General features: G+C 36.6%; 2 protein-coding genes across 11 annotated transcripts in view; one reads left to right on the top strand and one right to left on the bottom strand.

Annotated features, from left to right (window-relative positions):
• The window catches only part of MFS17 (Major Facilitator Superfamily Transporter 17), a 327725-nt gene that overhangs the window by 206931 nt on the left and 103079 nt on the right, over positions 1-17715 (bottom strand). For 8 of the 10 annotated variants that reach the window (XR_011417823.1, XR_011417822.1, XM_070212619.1 and 5 more), the window contains exon 3: positions 6086-6171. Coding sequence is in view for 6 of the 10 variants with exons in the window: in XM_070212619.1 (XP_070068720.1) it covers positions 6086-6167 (82 nt within the window). In the remaining 4 variants the exon portion in view is untranslated. Of the gene's footprint in view, positions 1-6085; positions 6178-17715 lie in introns of those variants that run through there. The other 2 variants (XM_070212620.1, XM_070212621.1) reach the window with 1 other exon arrangement.
• The window catches only part of LOC138912303 (uncharacterized), a 122206-nt gene that overhangs the window by 36605 nt on the left and 67886 nt on the right, over positions 1-17715 (top strand). The window lies entirely within an intron of this gene.

Genomic DNA, 17715 nt, shown 5'->3' with positions numbered 1-17715 from the left:
ACAGCCATATTTCTGTTACAGTCAGTAAAGCTTTTTTAAACGTTGGGCAAAATAGTTAAACGATCCGTATACAACTAAACAAGAAAGGAAGCTAGCTTCGGCAAGCCGAAGCTTATATACCCTTGCAGATTATTCCTATTAATTTACAAAACCGCAAAAATGTTAAAGGGCATAGGGGAACAAGCCTGGGAAAACTGCCCCAGGCGATATTGCAAAATTTTAGATGAGGATTGGTAGATAGGAACCTAATCGATAAGAATTCCAATTTCCAAATATTTTGATCCGCTGGTTTACGAGTAATCTGCCGCAACTAAAGAACATATCACTTGATGTATTTTCCCTTCTGTGGTTCTTGAAAAAACTTTTTTGATGCCAATAATTATTGATTTAACCTTCAAGAATGTCAGCCAATCTTTGGATTTTTACCATTCTTATAAGCTACCAAAAATCGTGATTCAAATTTTCAAAAAATTGGTTCAAGACTTTCCAAGTCTGACAACACCGCCAGTTTTTTACAGTTTGTGAGTCCTATAACCATCTACTTCATATAAAATATTCATAATTTTTCGAGTGGTGCAACAGTGTTAAACAAACAAAAAAATGAAGAATTTATTTCTAGAAGGGTAGGAATGGAGTCAATAAAATATATTTGGCTTGTAAATAGTTAGTTCTTAGACCAGAATTATTATCAAAGAGTAAAGTTTTTAATATTATGGGTGAAAAGTGGTCCGAATTATAAAATGTTTGGCATATATTTGCTTGTAATTGATTTAATAGGGACCCAGTCCCAGTCTAGTCCCCACAGCTTCGAATTTCATATCCTCCCTGGACAGAGATTTCATAAGAAATCCTTTGAGCATGGATGACCAACAAATACTTTATTTATGTGATTCTAAAGAAATCGCGGTTCAAAGAGGATTATTTAGTTTGCGATCCTTTCGATACCATCGTTATTCTAAAAAGCAAGATAGTAATTTGAAAGCTTTAATATGCGAAACACGATAACAAATTGTTAACAAATTCGCGCAATAACAACGGTGCCGAAATCTCGCATATTAAATAATCCTCTTTGGACCGCGAATTCTTTAGAATCACATAAATAAAGTATTTGTTGGTCATCCATGCTCAAAGGATTTCTTATGAAATCTCTGTCCAGGGAGGATATGAAATTCGAAGCTGTGGGGACTAGACTGGGACTGGGTCCCTATTAAATCAATTACAAGCAAATACATGCCAAACATTTTATAATTCGGACCACTATTCACCCATAATATTAAAAACTTTACTCTTTGATAATAATTCTGGTCTAAGAACTAACTATTTACAAGCCAAATATATTTTATTGACTCCATTCCTACCCTTCCAGAAATAAATTCTTCATTTTTTTGTTTGTTTAACACTGTTGCACCACTCGAAAAATTATGAATATTTTATATGAAGTAGATGGTTATAGGACTTACAAACTTGGAAAGTCTTGAACCAATTTTTTGAAAATTTGAATCGCGATTTTTGGTAGCTTATGGCTCATTCCACGTGAAACGTGACAGGCCAATTTGGGTCAAATCTCAGAATCAATCGAAACTTTTTTTTTCGATAGAGGATTGAAATATAAGGATCGGTTTTTATTTTTATACCCGTTACTCGTAGAGTAAAAGGGTATATTAGATTCGTGCAAAAGTATGTAACAGGTAGAAGGAAGCGTTTCCGACCCTATAAACTATATATATTCTTGATCAGGATCACTAGCCGAGTCGATCTAGCCATGTCCGTCTGTCCGTCTGTCCGTCTGTCTGTCTGTATGAACGCTGAGATCTCGGGAACTACAAAAGCTGGAAGGTTGAGATTTTCCACGCATATTCTTGGGCTTCCTACGCAGCGCGAGTGCCACGCCCCCTCTAACGCCCACAATCGCCCACTAACGATTTTAAAATGTGTCTGGCGCCCACACCTTTTAAGATTTCCAAGAAGTATAAATGCAATTTTGTTGTGCATATTTATACCTATCGAAATGTAGAAGACAATTTTCAAATCGGACCATTTATTAAAAAGTTATACGCAATCAAAATTTCTATATCTATCTCCCTCGCACTCCCTTTAGCTGAGTTACGATTATTAGTCGGGACACCAACCCCCACCAACTCCCTTTAGCTGAGTAACGGGTATTAGATAGTCGGGACACGAACCCGACTATAGCGTTCTCTCTTGTTTTTTTTTTAACTCTTACCGTTTATTTAAAAAAAATAATTTTCCAATTAAGCTCCGATTTTTCAGTTATGCATCACTTGAGACTCGTTTGAGGTATTTCAATATTTGGTATGCAACTTTGTGGGATATGTTCATGTCTTTCAGAAAAATAATTTAAAAAATTTTTAATTTTTAAATTAAGTATTTTTTAAGAGAATTTAAAATTAAAAAATTCTGTACGCCGGAATACACGCGGTTTCCGAATAAAAAAATTATCCTCATATTGCTTCATCAATTCTTCACGAAGTGGTAAAATAAAATTTTTGTATTTGCAAGACCTACTAGTAAAGACAACGATTTTAGTTTAGCAACTTTGCATCAAGCAACAACAGCGCAACGTGTAAGAAGAGAACAGCAATACGAACACGGGAGAGCAGCAATAGTGCTTTCCCTTTCTTACACGTTGCGCTGTTGTTGCATGATGCAAAGTTGCTAAACTAAAATCGTTGTCTTTACTAGTAGGTCTTGCAAATACAAAAATTTTATTTTACCACTTCGTGAAGTAGATGGTTATAGGACTTACAAACTTGGAAAGTCTTGAACCAATTTTTTGAAAATTTGAATCGCGATTTTTGGTAGCTTATGGCTCATTCCACGTGAAACGTGACAGGCCAATTTGGGTCAAATCTCAGAATCAATCGAAACTTTTTTTTTCGATAGAGGATTGAAATATAAGGATCGGTTTTTATTTTTATACCCGTTACTCGTAGAGTAAAAGGGTATATTAGATTCGTGCAAAAGTATGTAACAGGTAGAAGGAAGCGTTTCCGACCCTATAAACTATATATATTCTTGATCAGGATCACTAGCCGAGTCGATCTAGCCATGTCCGTCTGTCCGTCTGTCCGTCTGTCTGTCTGTATGAACGCTGAGATCTCGGGAACTACAAAAGCTAGAAGGTTGAGATTTTCCACGCATATTCTTGGGCTTCCTACGCAGCGCAAGTTTATTTTAGCCGAGTGCCACGCCCCCTCTAACGCCCACAATCGCCCACTAACGATTTTAAAATGTGTCTGGCGCCCACACCTTTTAAGATTTCCAAGAAGTATAAATGCAATTTTGTTGTGCATATTTATACCTATCGAAATGTAGAAGACAATTTTCAAATCGGACCATTTATTAAAAAGTTATACGCAATCAAAATTTCTATATCTATCTCCCTCGCACTCCCTTTAGCTGAGTTACGATTATTAGTCGGGACACCAACCCCCACCAACTCCCTTTAGCTGAGTAACGGGTATTAGATAGTCGGGACACGAACCCGACTATAGCGTTCTCTCTTGTTTTTTTTTTAACTCTTACCGTTTATTTAAAAAAAATAATTTTCCAATTAGGCTCAGATTTTTTATTTATGCATCACTTGAGACTCGTTTGAGTTATTTCAATATTTGGTATGCAACTTTGTGGGATATGTTCATGTCTTTCAGAAAAATAATTTAAAAAATTTTTAATTTTAAAATTAAGTATTTTTTAAGAGAATTTAAATTTAAAAAATTCTGTACGCCGGAATACACGCGGTTTCCGAATAAAAAAATTATCCTCATATTGCTTCATCAATTCTTCACGAAGTGGTAAAATAAAATTTTTGTATTTGCAAGACCTACTAGTAAAGACAACGATTTTAGTTTAGCAACTTTGCATCAAGCAACAACAGCGCAACGTGTAAGAAGAGAACAGCAATACGAACACGGGAGAGCAGCAATAGTGCTTTCCCTTTCTTACACGTTGCGCTGTTGTTGCATGATGCAAAGTTGCTAAACTAAAATCGTTGTCTTTACTAGTAGGTCTTGCAAATACAAAAATTTTATTTTACCACTTCGTGAAGAATTGATGAAGCAATATGAGGATAATTTTTTTATTCGGAAACCGAGTGTATTCCGGCGTACAGAATTTTTTTAAATTTAAAATCTCTTAAAAAATACTTAATTTTAAAATTAAAAATTTTTTAAATTATTTTTCTGAAAGACATGAACATATCCCACAAAGTTGCATACCAAATATTGAAATAACTCAAACGAGTCTCAAGTGATGCATAACTGAAAAATCGGAGCTTAATTAGAAAATTTTTTTTTTAAATAAACGGTAAGAGTTAAAAAAAAAAATAAAAACCGATCCTTATATTTCAATCCTCTATCGAAAAAAAAAGTTTCGATTGATTCTGAGATTTGACCCAAATTGGCCTGTCACGTTTCACGTGGAATGAGCCTTATAAGAATGGTAAAAATCCAAAGATTGGCTGACATTCTTGAAGGTTAACACAAAAATTATTGGCATCAAAAAAGTTTTTTCAAGAACCACCGAAGGGAAGATACATCAAGTGATATGCTCTTTAGTTGCGGCAGATTACTCGTAAACCAGCGGATCGAAATATTTGAAAATTGGAATTCTTATCGATTAGGTTCCTATCTACCAATCCTCATCTAAAATTTTGCAATATCGCCTGGGGCAGTTTTCCCAGGCTTGTTCCCCTATGCCCTTTCCTATTATTTTATATTAATTTTTCGATCGTTTCTATGGCAGCTATATGATATAGTAATTCGATCTTTTTAAATTTAAAATCGAAATTCGGAAATATTTAAAAATAGTCATATCCCAGAGTAGAAGAGAATGTAATAAAAATCAACAAAGATATAATTTGTTTTCCTATTAATTTCCATTTAATTTTTCGACCGTTCCTATGGCAGCTATATGATATAGTGATCCGATTTTTAAAATATTTAATTCGAAATTCAGAAATATATAAAAAATAATATTCCCAAGAGTAGAAGGTAATACTTGAAAAAACACCGAAGCTAGAATTTTTTAAAGTTTTTTTTCCGATCGTTCCTATGGGAATTAAATTTAAAATCGAAATTCGGAAATATTTAAAAATAGTCATATCCCAGAGTAGAAGAGAATGTAATAAAAATCAACAAAGATATAATTTGTTTTCCTATTAATTTCCATTTAATTTTTTGACCGTTCCTATGGCAGCTATATGATATAGTGATCCGATTTTTAAAATATTTAATTCGAAATTCAGAAATATATAAAAAATAATATTCCCAAGAGTAGAAGGTAATACTTAAAAAAACACCGAAGCTAGAATTTTTTAAAGTTTTTTTTTCCGATCGTTCCTATGGGAGCTATAAGATATAGTTGTCCGATCCGGTCGGTTCCGACATATATACTACCTGCAAAAGAAAGAAGACTTTTGGGAAAGTAGCATCCCGATAGCTCAAAAACTGAGAGACTAGTTTGCGTAGAAACAGACAGACGGACAGACAGACGGACAAACAGACAGACGGACAGACGGACATGGCTAGATCGACTCGTCTTGTGATGCTGATCAAGAATATATATATGGGTTATTATGGGATATTATGGGTTCGGAAACGTCTCCTTCACTGCGTTGCAAACTTCTGACTGAAATCATAATACCCTCTGCAAGGGTATAATAAAAAAGCTATACGTGAGCGTAGTTCGCCCAATTATGGAGTACTGTTCTGAGGTATGGAATCCACAATATGTATACCAACAGAATTTAATAAAATCAGTTCAAAAACAATTTTTAATATTTGCTTTGCGCAACCTTTTTTGGGGTCCTGAACGGCACTTACCACCATATTTATATAGGCTAAAACTGATTGACTTAAATTTCTTAAAGCACGGCAGATTTTGTAGCGGTTTAATATTCATTTACAAGCTTAGCTTACGGTGTATTCTCCAATTCTGTTGAGAGGCATCAATATTGCAAACAATAACCTTATAATTAGTGCACTAGTCAATGCATAACAGTCGTACACTGCACACACGTACACACACAGTGATGTAAATTAAATTTAAAAATTGCTTATCTTACCAATGAAACACCAGGATCGGAAAACTGGTCTAGTAGGTATTCCATCTTGCGGTACAGAGTACGAGCCCCTTGAATCTTGCATTTTACTAAATATGAAAAAATAGATTTTGTTTTAATTAGAAATCTCTTAAAGCCAAACTTAGACTCGGTTGGACAATAATTTTGAGTGGTAAAACAAAGCTACTTAATATTTTTTAGCTCCGGCAGTCCAAAGTTGCACCCTTGGAGTCCAAGCCATGTGTTGGGTTCTTGTGAGCAAAGAATAGTTAATTTATCGATGTGCCCCCTCGATATACCCGTTACTCTTAGAGTAAAAGGGTATATTGTATTCGTGCAAAAGTATGTAACAGCTAGAAGAAAGCGTTTCCGACCCCATAAAGTAAATATATTCTTCATCAGGGTCACTAGCCGAATCGATATTCCAACTATATTCCATCTCCCTCGCACTCCCTTTAGCTGAGTGACGGGTATAAGATAGTCCGGACACCAACCCGACTATAGCGATCTTTCTGGTTTTTGTTATAAAATAAAGAAACAATTTTTTTAGCTTATAACATACATCTATAACATACGTGGTTTAAACGTGTTTAAAAATACATTGTCGTTTGGAAATTATAACGCTGAGAGGGAATGCGCCAAAGAGCGCTCAAGTGAGAACCTAAACTTTCAAACGCGTTTTTCTCGAAACCACTTTTTTTAAACATATTTTGGCATGCCAAAAGCAATTGATAATTAAAATAAAGTCGAGGAATTTAAGGTCTTCGCTAAAAAATTGTAATAAAAAAAATAATAAAAACTAGAGGTAAAGGTAACTTTGGCATAAATACTCTTGCAGTTAAAAGTAATACTTAACGTTCAAAGAGAAACAGGCAACTTCTCCGTTCTGTCGTTCGTCAGCTTTACGCCCTCCTTTGCAAGAACATCAGCTGTCTCGCCGCCATCGATGCCGTGGCTGCTTCGAACCCAATAGATCCTCATTAACTTTGTGATGCTAAGGCTATCTAGTGCCTCTCTTCTAGTCATCACATTTTTGGAACTGACCGTTGATCCTATCGCCGCTTGACTGTCCACGATAAAGTTGACCACATCGTGTGGTCGGTTTATATTTTGAGCCACTTATGCAGTTTTCCGTATGGCAAAAACTTCCGCCTGGAATATGCTGCAGTCGCCGTACAGTATAAGCCCGCTCTTACTCCATTTTCTATTGTGGAGCCGCCTGTTTATATATTGAGGTGTTAAATCTGGTCCCGAACCGTTTTCCAGTCGTCTGGGCCAATGAACGACGTTGTTTTAAACTCCGGACAAATTCTGGATGTCATATAGTTCGATTTGTTTATCATGCTTCGGCCAATCAAACTATGCCCAAAGTTTTGCGTCGTCATGTACCTGATGCAACTAGACGTTGTGCTGCCTTTCCTGCAGTCAGTTGAGCGTGAATATGCATTAGGTAGCTACAGAGGATCGTTTCAAGAGCTTTAGTTGGGGTTGATCTTAGCGCCCCCGTTATGCAGACCAATGCCTACCGCTGAGATCTCTCCATAAGCTCGGTTTAAGTATTATTTTCAGTGGCTTAGTCGGACGCACCGCCGCGATGTAGATCCAGTGCATCAGAGTAGGTGACAGGCTCCACGATGGCCTTTTTCGATCTATCCACTACATTTGGTCTCCATGCCAGCTCGCAGTCCAGTACTGTGCCGAGATATTTGACTTGTGTTTATGTGGTCAGTCTGGTTGCGCCAAGTTTCGGGGCGGTCCATTTCGGTACCTTGTATCTTTTATTAAAGAGAATGAGGTCCGTCTTGTCCGCATTGATACTAAGTCCCATCTTTTCCGAGCACTCACATATCTTCATGAGTGCTTATTCCATTATGGAGCTGAGGGTCGATGGACAAACTTCCGTAATAATTATGCCTATGTCGTCCGCATAAGCTATTATTTTTGGGGCTCTCCTCTTAAGTCGTTGACTACCAAATTCAATTGAAGAGGACCCCACCTTGTAATGTGTGTCTGTGTGCATAAAAGCAGTGCCCCTCTCTAAATGTACTAGCCAACAGCTTAGAAGGTTTCTTATCCAGAGGCTTATAGCATCCGTTTTGACATTGTTGAATGCTCCGGATATAACTACCACTACTCCAAGCGCATATTCCATTATGTGTAGGGCTCTCTCAAATGTCTACTAGCAAGTGTAGTGCCGTTTCCACAGATTTCCCTACGATGTAGGCGTGCTGGTTGGAAGACATGAGTCATCATTCCTGATGTGTAGATCCAGCAGCTTTTTATTGTTTTTTAATATGAAGCAGGAAGGCTTATCGGCCTGTAATCCTTGTGCTTGCGTGAATGCACTTTCCCGCTCCGAGTGGTCCTCCATTAGATTGGGTTACTTCCCGTGCTTAAAAATGCCGAGTATATTTTATATAGCCATATTCCATCTTGTCCTAGTGCCTTATAGCTCACAAAGGACTCAGTTTATTTTCGTAGGTATTATCAGATCGTTTGGGGGTGTGAAGACACCAGTTGCTATGTCCTGCTGCATGCTGGCGTCTAGGACATCCTGGATATCCTGGGATGTGCGATTGCTGCCTGATAGCTAGCTGTAAAAAAAACTTAAAGACCTGATAAACTGTAAAAGCAAATCCGCTTTCTCGACTGCATTAATTTATCTGAACGAGAAACAATTTCAGGCTGCTGTTAACGCACAGAATTGTGCTGTAAAGCGCAGAAAATGGCGTGCTTCGATTATTTCATCAGCTGTTTGGGTATAATTCAAAGGCAAAGTCAGCTGTGATTTCGTTTCTTCTTCTTAGTTGGCTTTGGGACTCCGAGTCCCTGTCAAAGTTAGCTCTCACATTGATGCTTGAGAAAGCCAAAATGCCTTAGCAGGGACTTTATCTGTTCGAGAAATGTTAGCCGGCACTCAAGAAACCGGCGCTCCGTTAGGTATGTTAATTCGAAAAAAGCTTCCGGAGTCTAGCTGAAGCAGAAGTTTCTTCACGAGCTTCTCTGACCCCTGATTCCTTCTTGTAATCCCTAAGTAGGATTTTGCCTTCCCCGTTGATGATCTTATTGTCTGCCTATTTGGCGATTTTGAAGAATTCTCTTGGGTTATTTCATTTGAGTGTCAGTTTCCGATTCCATAATGCATATACACAGCGTTAGTCATTCTCTCTCTGTTGTATACGGACGTGTTTTACATTCGCTCCCACATTTATTCGCTTAGTGTCGAAATTTTCGATTTTTTATATTCCCTAAGTTTTCATTCTCAACTCGGTTGAGCCCGCCGTTTGAATGCAAATTAGTGATTTGTGTTAAAACCATCGCCTTTATAAAGATATTGAAAAATAGTTAACGACGCGAGTGCATTGTGCATTGTTGTTGTTTTTTATTTACATTGTTGCACCGTTTGTTCTGCTTATCTCCCAACTTCAGTCACCGGCTCTCATTTTCGAGTTAACGGTTCTTTGCTGATTTGGTCTTATCGCGCTCTTTCTTTCCTCGACGCCTCATAGCCACACAGCTGTTTGTTGGCACTCAACTAAAGCTTTCTGTTTACATTTCTCTACATTCTACATTTTTTATCTTACTTTAACTTGTAACAATGTCTGCTTGCTGTGTTGTTGGTTGCCAATTTACTGGCAAAATCACTTCACGTCAGCCGATTGTTAATTGCTGGTTATGTGAGAACATTGCGCACGCTAAGTGTGTTGACTTTGGGCATAGTGCGGCCCAAATTGCGGATCGTACTAGGTCTAATGCCGACCTGGGCTGGACGTGCCATACATGCCTACATATCAAAATTGATATTAGATCATTTATGAGGCAAATGGAGCTTGAGTTCCAGGCCTTACGTGCTGGATTTACGGACTTATTAAGGGCCGGTTTCTCGAGTCCCTGATAGCTATCTGTTCGAAAAACTTAAATACCAGATAAACTGTTCGTAAAAGCAAAACCGCTTTCTCGACTGCTTTAATTTATCTGAACGAGAAACAATTACAGAGTGCTGTTAACGCACAGAATTGTGCTGTGAAGCGCAAAAAATGGCGTGCTTCGATTATTTCATCAGCTGTTTGGGTATAATTCAAAGGAAAAGTCAGCTGTGATTTCGTTTCTTCTTCATAGTTGGCTTTGGGAAATCAGCTGTCATTCTATCGAGTCGAAAACGCTTAACAGGGACTCCGAGTCCCTGTCAAAGTTAGCTCTCACATTTATGCTCGAGAAAGCCAAAATGCCTTAGGAGGGACTTTATCTGTTTGAGAAATGTTAGCCGGCACTCGAGAAACCGGCCCTAAGTCGGTTTAATGTTCTCGACTCAAACTTTAAAGGTCGTATCCTTCTTAATCAATAATCTTTAAATATAAATCGTAATCCTACACTGCCTAATATTTCTCTACATGTTCCAGATCTCTTGAGCAAGCTCTCTCTTCCCAGCCCCACAGCAAGCTATATGTCATGCGATGAGGAGGATCCCAATGGGAGCGAATCATCAACGACCGATGTCAGGATGCAATCTCGGCCAGATTCGCTGAACGTAGCTTCGCCTGAGTCTTTAGGGCCTACTAACCGGTCGCCGGCTGTTGCCACTTCGGGGGCTCCGCCGCACCTCGTACTGCCCCTAGATAATACCCTTGTACCTCCTCCTGTTCCACTTTCTAGCATGATCCCTAGGAAGAACAGTAATAGCCCAGCTCCCTCTTCTCCGGTACCACTCACTCTCATGGTATTTAGGAAGTCTATTTTTGTGTCAAGATTGAATGCAGCACTCACAGTCAACGATGTGATGCATCATATTGTCTCGAAACTCTCTCTTCCCAATCAAAAAGGTATCGACATCACTAAATTTAATTTTAAACAAATAAGAGATTATTCTTTATTTAAAATACTTGTTCCGGATGAACTGTTCTCCAAACTTCTTGACCCAAATTTTTGGCCTGCTAATATAATTGTTCACGAATATATAAAAAAAATAGTTCGCGTCCCATCACTTCCTTGTCGGAGCCCAGCTCTGCTTCAAATTCAAAAAACTAAATTTCATAATCCACTATCAAAATGTACGGGGGCTTCTTAGTAAACTCTCAACGCTTTATAAAAACAGCTCAATTTTTGAAGCCAATGTTATTGTATTCACTGAGACCTGGCTTAACCCATCTGTACACGATAGTGAGATTTTGTCAAATAACTTTTTTGTTTATCGGAATGATCGTCATACCCGTCGAGGTGGAGGCGTTCTTATTGGAGTCAAATCCGATTTCACTTCCGAGCTTGTTGATATTTCTGGTTCATCAGGTATTGAATTTATTTGTGTAAAATTATCTTTCCCAAAAAATAAAATTTTTTTAACTTGCTCCTATATACCCCCTAACTCCGAATTTAACGTGTATATATTGCACCTGTCTGCCATACAGTCTATCTCCTTGTTGCTTGCTGAAACTGACCAACTCATTGTGCTCGGTGACTTTAATCTTCCCGATATTTCTTGGTTTGAGAGTAATGACTCATTGGCAATGATTACTAGGATGCAACATGACTTTGTTGATGGTCTTGTTGATTGGTCGTCTCCTTGACTTAATCTTCGTCTTTGATGGTATCGATGTTGAAGTTAGTCGAATTCCGCCACTATCTCTACCTGAAGATTATCATCATCCTACCCTTCAGCTCTGTATAAATAAATTTTTTAATGCTCCCAGGACTGCAATAAACGTACATCCTAGTTTGTGTTTTAAAAAGACTGACTATGCTAAACTAGTTGAATCTTTATCGACAATTAATTGGTCCTATCTTGTTGACCTTCCTGTTGATGATGCAGTTGGGTATTTTTATAAAGTCCTTTATCGTCTATTTGATGTAAATGTTCCTCTTTCCTCCTTGAAGAATTTGTATAGCTCTCCATGGCTTACTCGTCAACTATTCTATCTAAAAAATAAAAAAACAGACTTTTTAAACGGTTCAAAATATCAGTCTTGCTGACGGACTGGGCCAAATATAGTTCTGCTAAGTTGGAATTTGTCCAGCACAATTCTAACTGTTATCAAAATTACCTGTCTCGTTGTAAGCGTGATTTCAAAAGTAATCCTAAACTTTTTTATTCTTTCGTCAATTCTAAGCGGAAATCTTAATCTTAAGCTCTCTTTTTCACCGGGTCCTGACAAAATACCAAGTTGTATACTGAGGAATTGTTCGTCCTATTTAGCTTTTCCCTTAACATTAATATTTAATTTGTCGCTAAGTCAAGGAAGATTTCCATCCATATGGAAGGAATCGTTTATTGTTCCATTGTTTAAAAAAGGGAACAAGTCAGATATCTCAAATTATCGTGGTATTGCAAAACTCAGTGCAATTCCTAAACTTTTCGAAAAAATTATTACCTGTCAGTTGCAGCATCATTGCCGGTCTATTATTTCTCCGTGTCAACATGGCTTTACTAGACGTCGCTCTACTTCTACAAACCTACTAGAATATACATCTTTAATTACTAAAGGCTTCCTGACACATCATCAAACTGATGTGATTTATACTGATTTTTCTAAAGCTTTTGATTCTGTGAACCATAAACTTCTTATTTTTAAATTGTCCCGTTTAGGGTTTCCTCCAAACCTACTTGACTGGATACTTTCCTACCATTCTAATAGAACTCAAATGGTCTGTTTTAACAATAGAATTTCCAAAATAATTAATGTTACTACTGGAGTGCCACAGGGTAGCCACCTGGGTCCTTTACTCTTTGGCTTAATGATTAATGATCTACATAATGTTATAAAATCGTCTACCGTATTAATGTATGCAGATGATGTCAAGCTTTGTTTGTCCATGTGTTTACCAAGCTCATTTAATGACCTTCAATTAGATCTTGACTGTTTGTATACGTGGTGCATGATTAATATGTTAAATTTAAACTATTCCAAATGTATCTTTATGACCTTTTATCGTTGTAATCCATCTCTGTTTTCTTATTCTATTGGAAATAACGCCCTTGAACGAATTTTATCAGTTCAGGATCTTGGCGTTTTATTTGATCATAAACTTAGTTTTAAAGACCATATATCTACTATATCTAATAAAGCCAGAAGTCTTCTTGCATTTATGAAACGTTGGTCAAGGGAGTTCGATGATCTTTACACAACAAAGCTTTTGTATGTTTCTCTTGTTCGTCCGTCTATGGAATATTGCTCTTGTATATGGTCTCCTCAAATTAGCTGTTACCAAAATATGTTAGAGTCTGTCCAAAAACACTGTTTGATACCCCCAATGCTACTAATTATAATAAACTTATGTATTTTCTGTCTTCAAATAATTTATAAATTCTTTGTAAGCGTGTATTTTAAACTGTCTATTGTTAGATCGTATTTTCTCCATGTCCGCGATTCCGCTTACTTGCCCAAAACGGTTTAGGGCTCCGCGCGTAACAAGCTTTGCTTGGTGTCGTAAGGGCCACTTGTTTGTACTGACCATAGTGCATCAACGTCCAAGATAAACAAATCCTACTGCATGGGGTGGCTTTGTGGTGGACTGCTGTACACCAACAATGCATTTTGACTCCATTAAACAAAGTACAGCGTATGGCGGCTTTGAGCATTAGAGGAACCCATCGGACTACCCCAAAAGAAGCGCTTAATGCGATTTTGATCCTCCCTAGATCATCCCTGGGCTTGGTAGGCATGGAAAGGGCCAATTCGGCAGCCATTCTACTGGAATGAATGAAAACAAGAAAGGAAGCCAGTCATACACAATTTGAAGCTCTGATCCCAGATAGGGAAAATGGGAGCAGAGCCGACCAGGCTCAACGGACGCAATATGTTTATATACAGACGGCTCCAGGCTCCAAACTAGATGAACACTTTGGCGGAGGCATATACTCCTAACAATTGAAAATCAGGAAGTCATTCAGACTTCCTTATCATTGCAGTGCTTTTCAAGCGGAGGTTCACGCTATAATGCACTCATCTGTTTAAGGGACATAAACGGCCAGGACAGACACCTAAATATGTATAGTTGTAGCCAAGCGGCTATTAAATATATTTTCTCAACAAACACAATCTCCCGAACGATAGTAGACAATCGCAGAAGGCTAGTCAGTTTACCATGGAGCCTTCTATGGGTTTTGGGTCACCGGGACACCGTTGGCAACTGCATAGCGGACGAGCTAGACTGGCAAGGCACCACCACTCCTCTCCTTCCAGAAAAGTAGTATGTCGGGATGCCTATGGCAACTTGCAAGCTAAATAATAAAAACCACTACTACTGCAATAACATAACTGCAATGTTTCATCAGCTACAAGAAGTTCACAATACGAATGAGTGGAGACTCATATACAATAATGGACCTTTTAAAAAAGCATCGAAAACAAAAACATACCGTTTGCCTTCGCTCCATTTAAGTAATGTCAAGCGGAAATATTCGCAAATTCTCCTCGGTGTCCAAGTCTTAAGATTTGTTTTAATGCGAAAGTAGAGGAAATATCGATCTTCTACCTCACTGTCAAAGGGTCGAAATGTATTGCTCATAATAAATTTAACACACACATTGCAAAAAGTGTCTGGACCATTTAATGCGGTTATTCCACTACATTGTTTGGCTCATTCATTAGAGCATTCATTGGAGGCTTAGAAAGGGACAAATATATATGCTATTTTTGGGATTTGTTTGGATAAGATGGCATGGTCACTTAAAATTTAGACGTTAAATTTAAACTTTATAATTCAAATAACTTTGACTGGTTAAATCATTAAGGTTGAAGGCTGTAAAATTAATAGTGTGTGTTGCCAAAAAATCAGACACTTTTACCAAGTTTTTAAATTGTTTTGGGCTGTTTAAAGTACATCTGTAATTGTTTTTAATTTTATCATACCCGGCATTAATTTTTAGGAAGGCAATTTTATATAAATTTATAGACGCAGTTATGTCTTTATATAGAAATATGCGAGTTATTTTTAGTTGGCAACGGAGTAATTAGGCCACTAAAATAATTTTTGTATTGTTCATATTTGTTTATAGCACCTTATTAGACGCAAAAGGTTTGGCAATTCAACCAAAAAAAATTAAATCAATTTTTATTATTGATCCCATTTCACAGTAGCTCTAATAAATGAGCAAAATTGTACTTTTTAGATTCAATTTTGCTCATTGCTCATCGGTTCAGGTAGTACCGTATTGAGGCATTTTACAATACTAAAAAAAATACCAAAAGTGCCCATAGGTTTTTACAATTTGCTCATTGATTGCTTATTGCAGCCGACATATATCTGTCTTGCTCGCACCTACGTAAAATTGTATATGCTGAGAAAAAATTGCACTAATGAATGACCCGAACAATGTAGTGGAATAACCGCATAAGCAATTGTATTCCTTAATTTTATTCATTATCACACACAATCACAAGCACAATCCTCTTTTTTTATTCGTAGTCTTATTTTCGATTTTTGATACTGCAGTACTTATTAAAAAAAGCATGCTTTTTTTGAAAGTATGGTTATTACATAAGAATGATTTATTCAAATGGATATTACTTATTAAAAATACTCACAGTCAGAACGCAAGCAATTTTATATTTTTTAAGGAATTTTTAAAAATTTAATTCATTTTTATAATTTTCTAGCTTTTAAATATCTGATTTAGCTATTTTTTGACCCGGCTGCCATCACCACTAAAAAAAAAAAAAACTAAAATTTTAACTTTGTCAACCGAAAAAAGTTGAAAAATCCGAACTTTAAAAATCCACCATAAATCCAATTTTTTATGAATTTGGGCCATACTCGGTTTGTTTTGTCCGGTGGAATGTAAACTTTAAGTTTTTACCCATTATAATTTTTCAACGGATTTATTTCGAGTTTTTACGATACATACAGCCGACCTACAGAGGACCAAAAAACACATTTTTCATCTTTGTCGAGCTGCTGCGCTGCCATTACTTATCCAATCATATTGATCTGTATGGCAAAGTTAAGCTCTGATCTATTGACTTTATAATGAAACAAAAACTGGCCCAATTGGGTGGATATTTGCCGAGATATAGGAAAAAAATCGAAAAAAGTCCGATATTTAACATTTTGAACTTTAAAAAATCTTTAAAAAAACTGTGCCATCGAGAAAAAAATTAGTGGTATTTTCGTGATTTGGGGGTCGAACACTAACAGAATTTGCAATCAATTGCTTTGGAGCTCTCCAAGAATATTATTTTGTAAACTAGTGTTATACCATAATCAAGTTATCAAATAAAAACACCTCTTAACGAGGTAAGAAACTAGTGACGATCGCACCTTCAACATACAAAAGTTCTGATATCAACATTTGTGACGAAAAATTATTACACTCGTCATTAAGTATACTTTCTAATATTTTCACATTCGGCCCGCCCTAGCATACTATTTTAGCCTTTTTACCTTCATAGGCAGAAAGAGAAAATCTTAGAAAGTGTATGTAATGACGAGTGTAATAATTTTTCGTCACAAATGTTGATATCAAAACTTTTGTATGTTGAAGGTGCGATCGTCACTAGTTTCTTACCTCGTTAAGAGGTGTTTTTATTTGATATCAGAAGTTTTTGTTTGTTTATATTTGCTCTCATAGGAGCTAGTATATACATTTAAATTTAAATTGGTCAATCATAATTTGTAAACCATTGTATTTAAACAAATTAAGTTAAAAAGGCGTTTAAGTATTTCAAAATACCTTTTAAACGAGGTATAGCACATGTCTGTAGCTGTAGTGTAGAACTTACAAACTAACGAAATTTAGCTATTTCTAGCTTTTTTTCCGCTAAAGCAGCGGGTTTTTCCATAGGTCGTGAAACAAAAGTTTCCTATTTGGAACTCCTTAAAACAATTGAAATGATTCTATGAGCCTAAAATACAGTTTGGATACCCACGCAGAAAATTAAACACTCAGGAAGCGTTAGTTGTTCTGAGCTGGCAAAAGTGGCTATTTTCGTTTCTGAATAACTTTTAAACGCGATTTTTTACATAAACATGATATATACCAAAATTTAAGGAATCTTAAGGGCTATACAGTTTAAAGTTGTAAGGAAAATCGTTAGAGCCGTTTTTGAGAAAATTAAAAAAAAGCTAAAAAAAAAGTTTAAACAAATTTTCTTTTGTTCATATCTTTTTAACTATTACATTTACACAAATTGTATATAGAAGGCATTTATAGCATTTAAAAATACCTTTCAAACGAGATGCAACACAAGTCTGTAGCTTTATATAGTAGTTGTGTAGTATAGAAGTTACGGCTTTCCGAATTTTAGCTATTTATAGCTGTTTTCCCGCTAAACTAGCGGGTTTTTCCAAAAGTGGTAGAACAAAAGTTTTTTATATCGATGTGATGAACGTCATATCAAATTTTCAGAACTTAAAAAACATATTTTGGACAAGTGGACAAACTGACAAACAGAATTAAATTTTCATTTTGGGAAGAAGAAGAAAATCTTATTTTGGCTATAACTTTTGAACGGAGCGTCGGAATTTATTATATGACCCCTCATTCGACGGGTATTTAATAGGAACACAACTAAAATTATCCCCACCGGCCCCAACAGCTCCAAATTTCGAAATTTGCACTTTTTCACTTTCACCGCTCTCTCTCCCAATCCAATTGGTTTTCTTAAAGTCTTGGTATGCAATCCTTTAAGTTTTTGCAATAC

This window comes from Drosophila takahashii, chromosome 2R (assembly GCF_030179915.1).
Source record: "Drosophila takahashii strain IR98-3 E-12201 chromosome 2R, DtakHiC1v2, whole genome shotgun sequence".
Lineage (NCBI taxonomy): Eukaryota > Metazoa > Arthropoda > Insecta > Diptera > Drosophilidae > Drosophila > Drosophila takahashii.
Note: the sequence above shows the minus strand (reverse complement) of the source record. Positions and strands in the feature narration are given on the sequence as shown.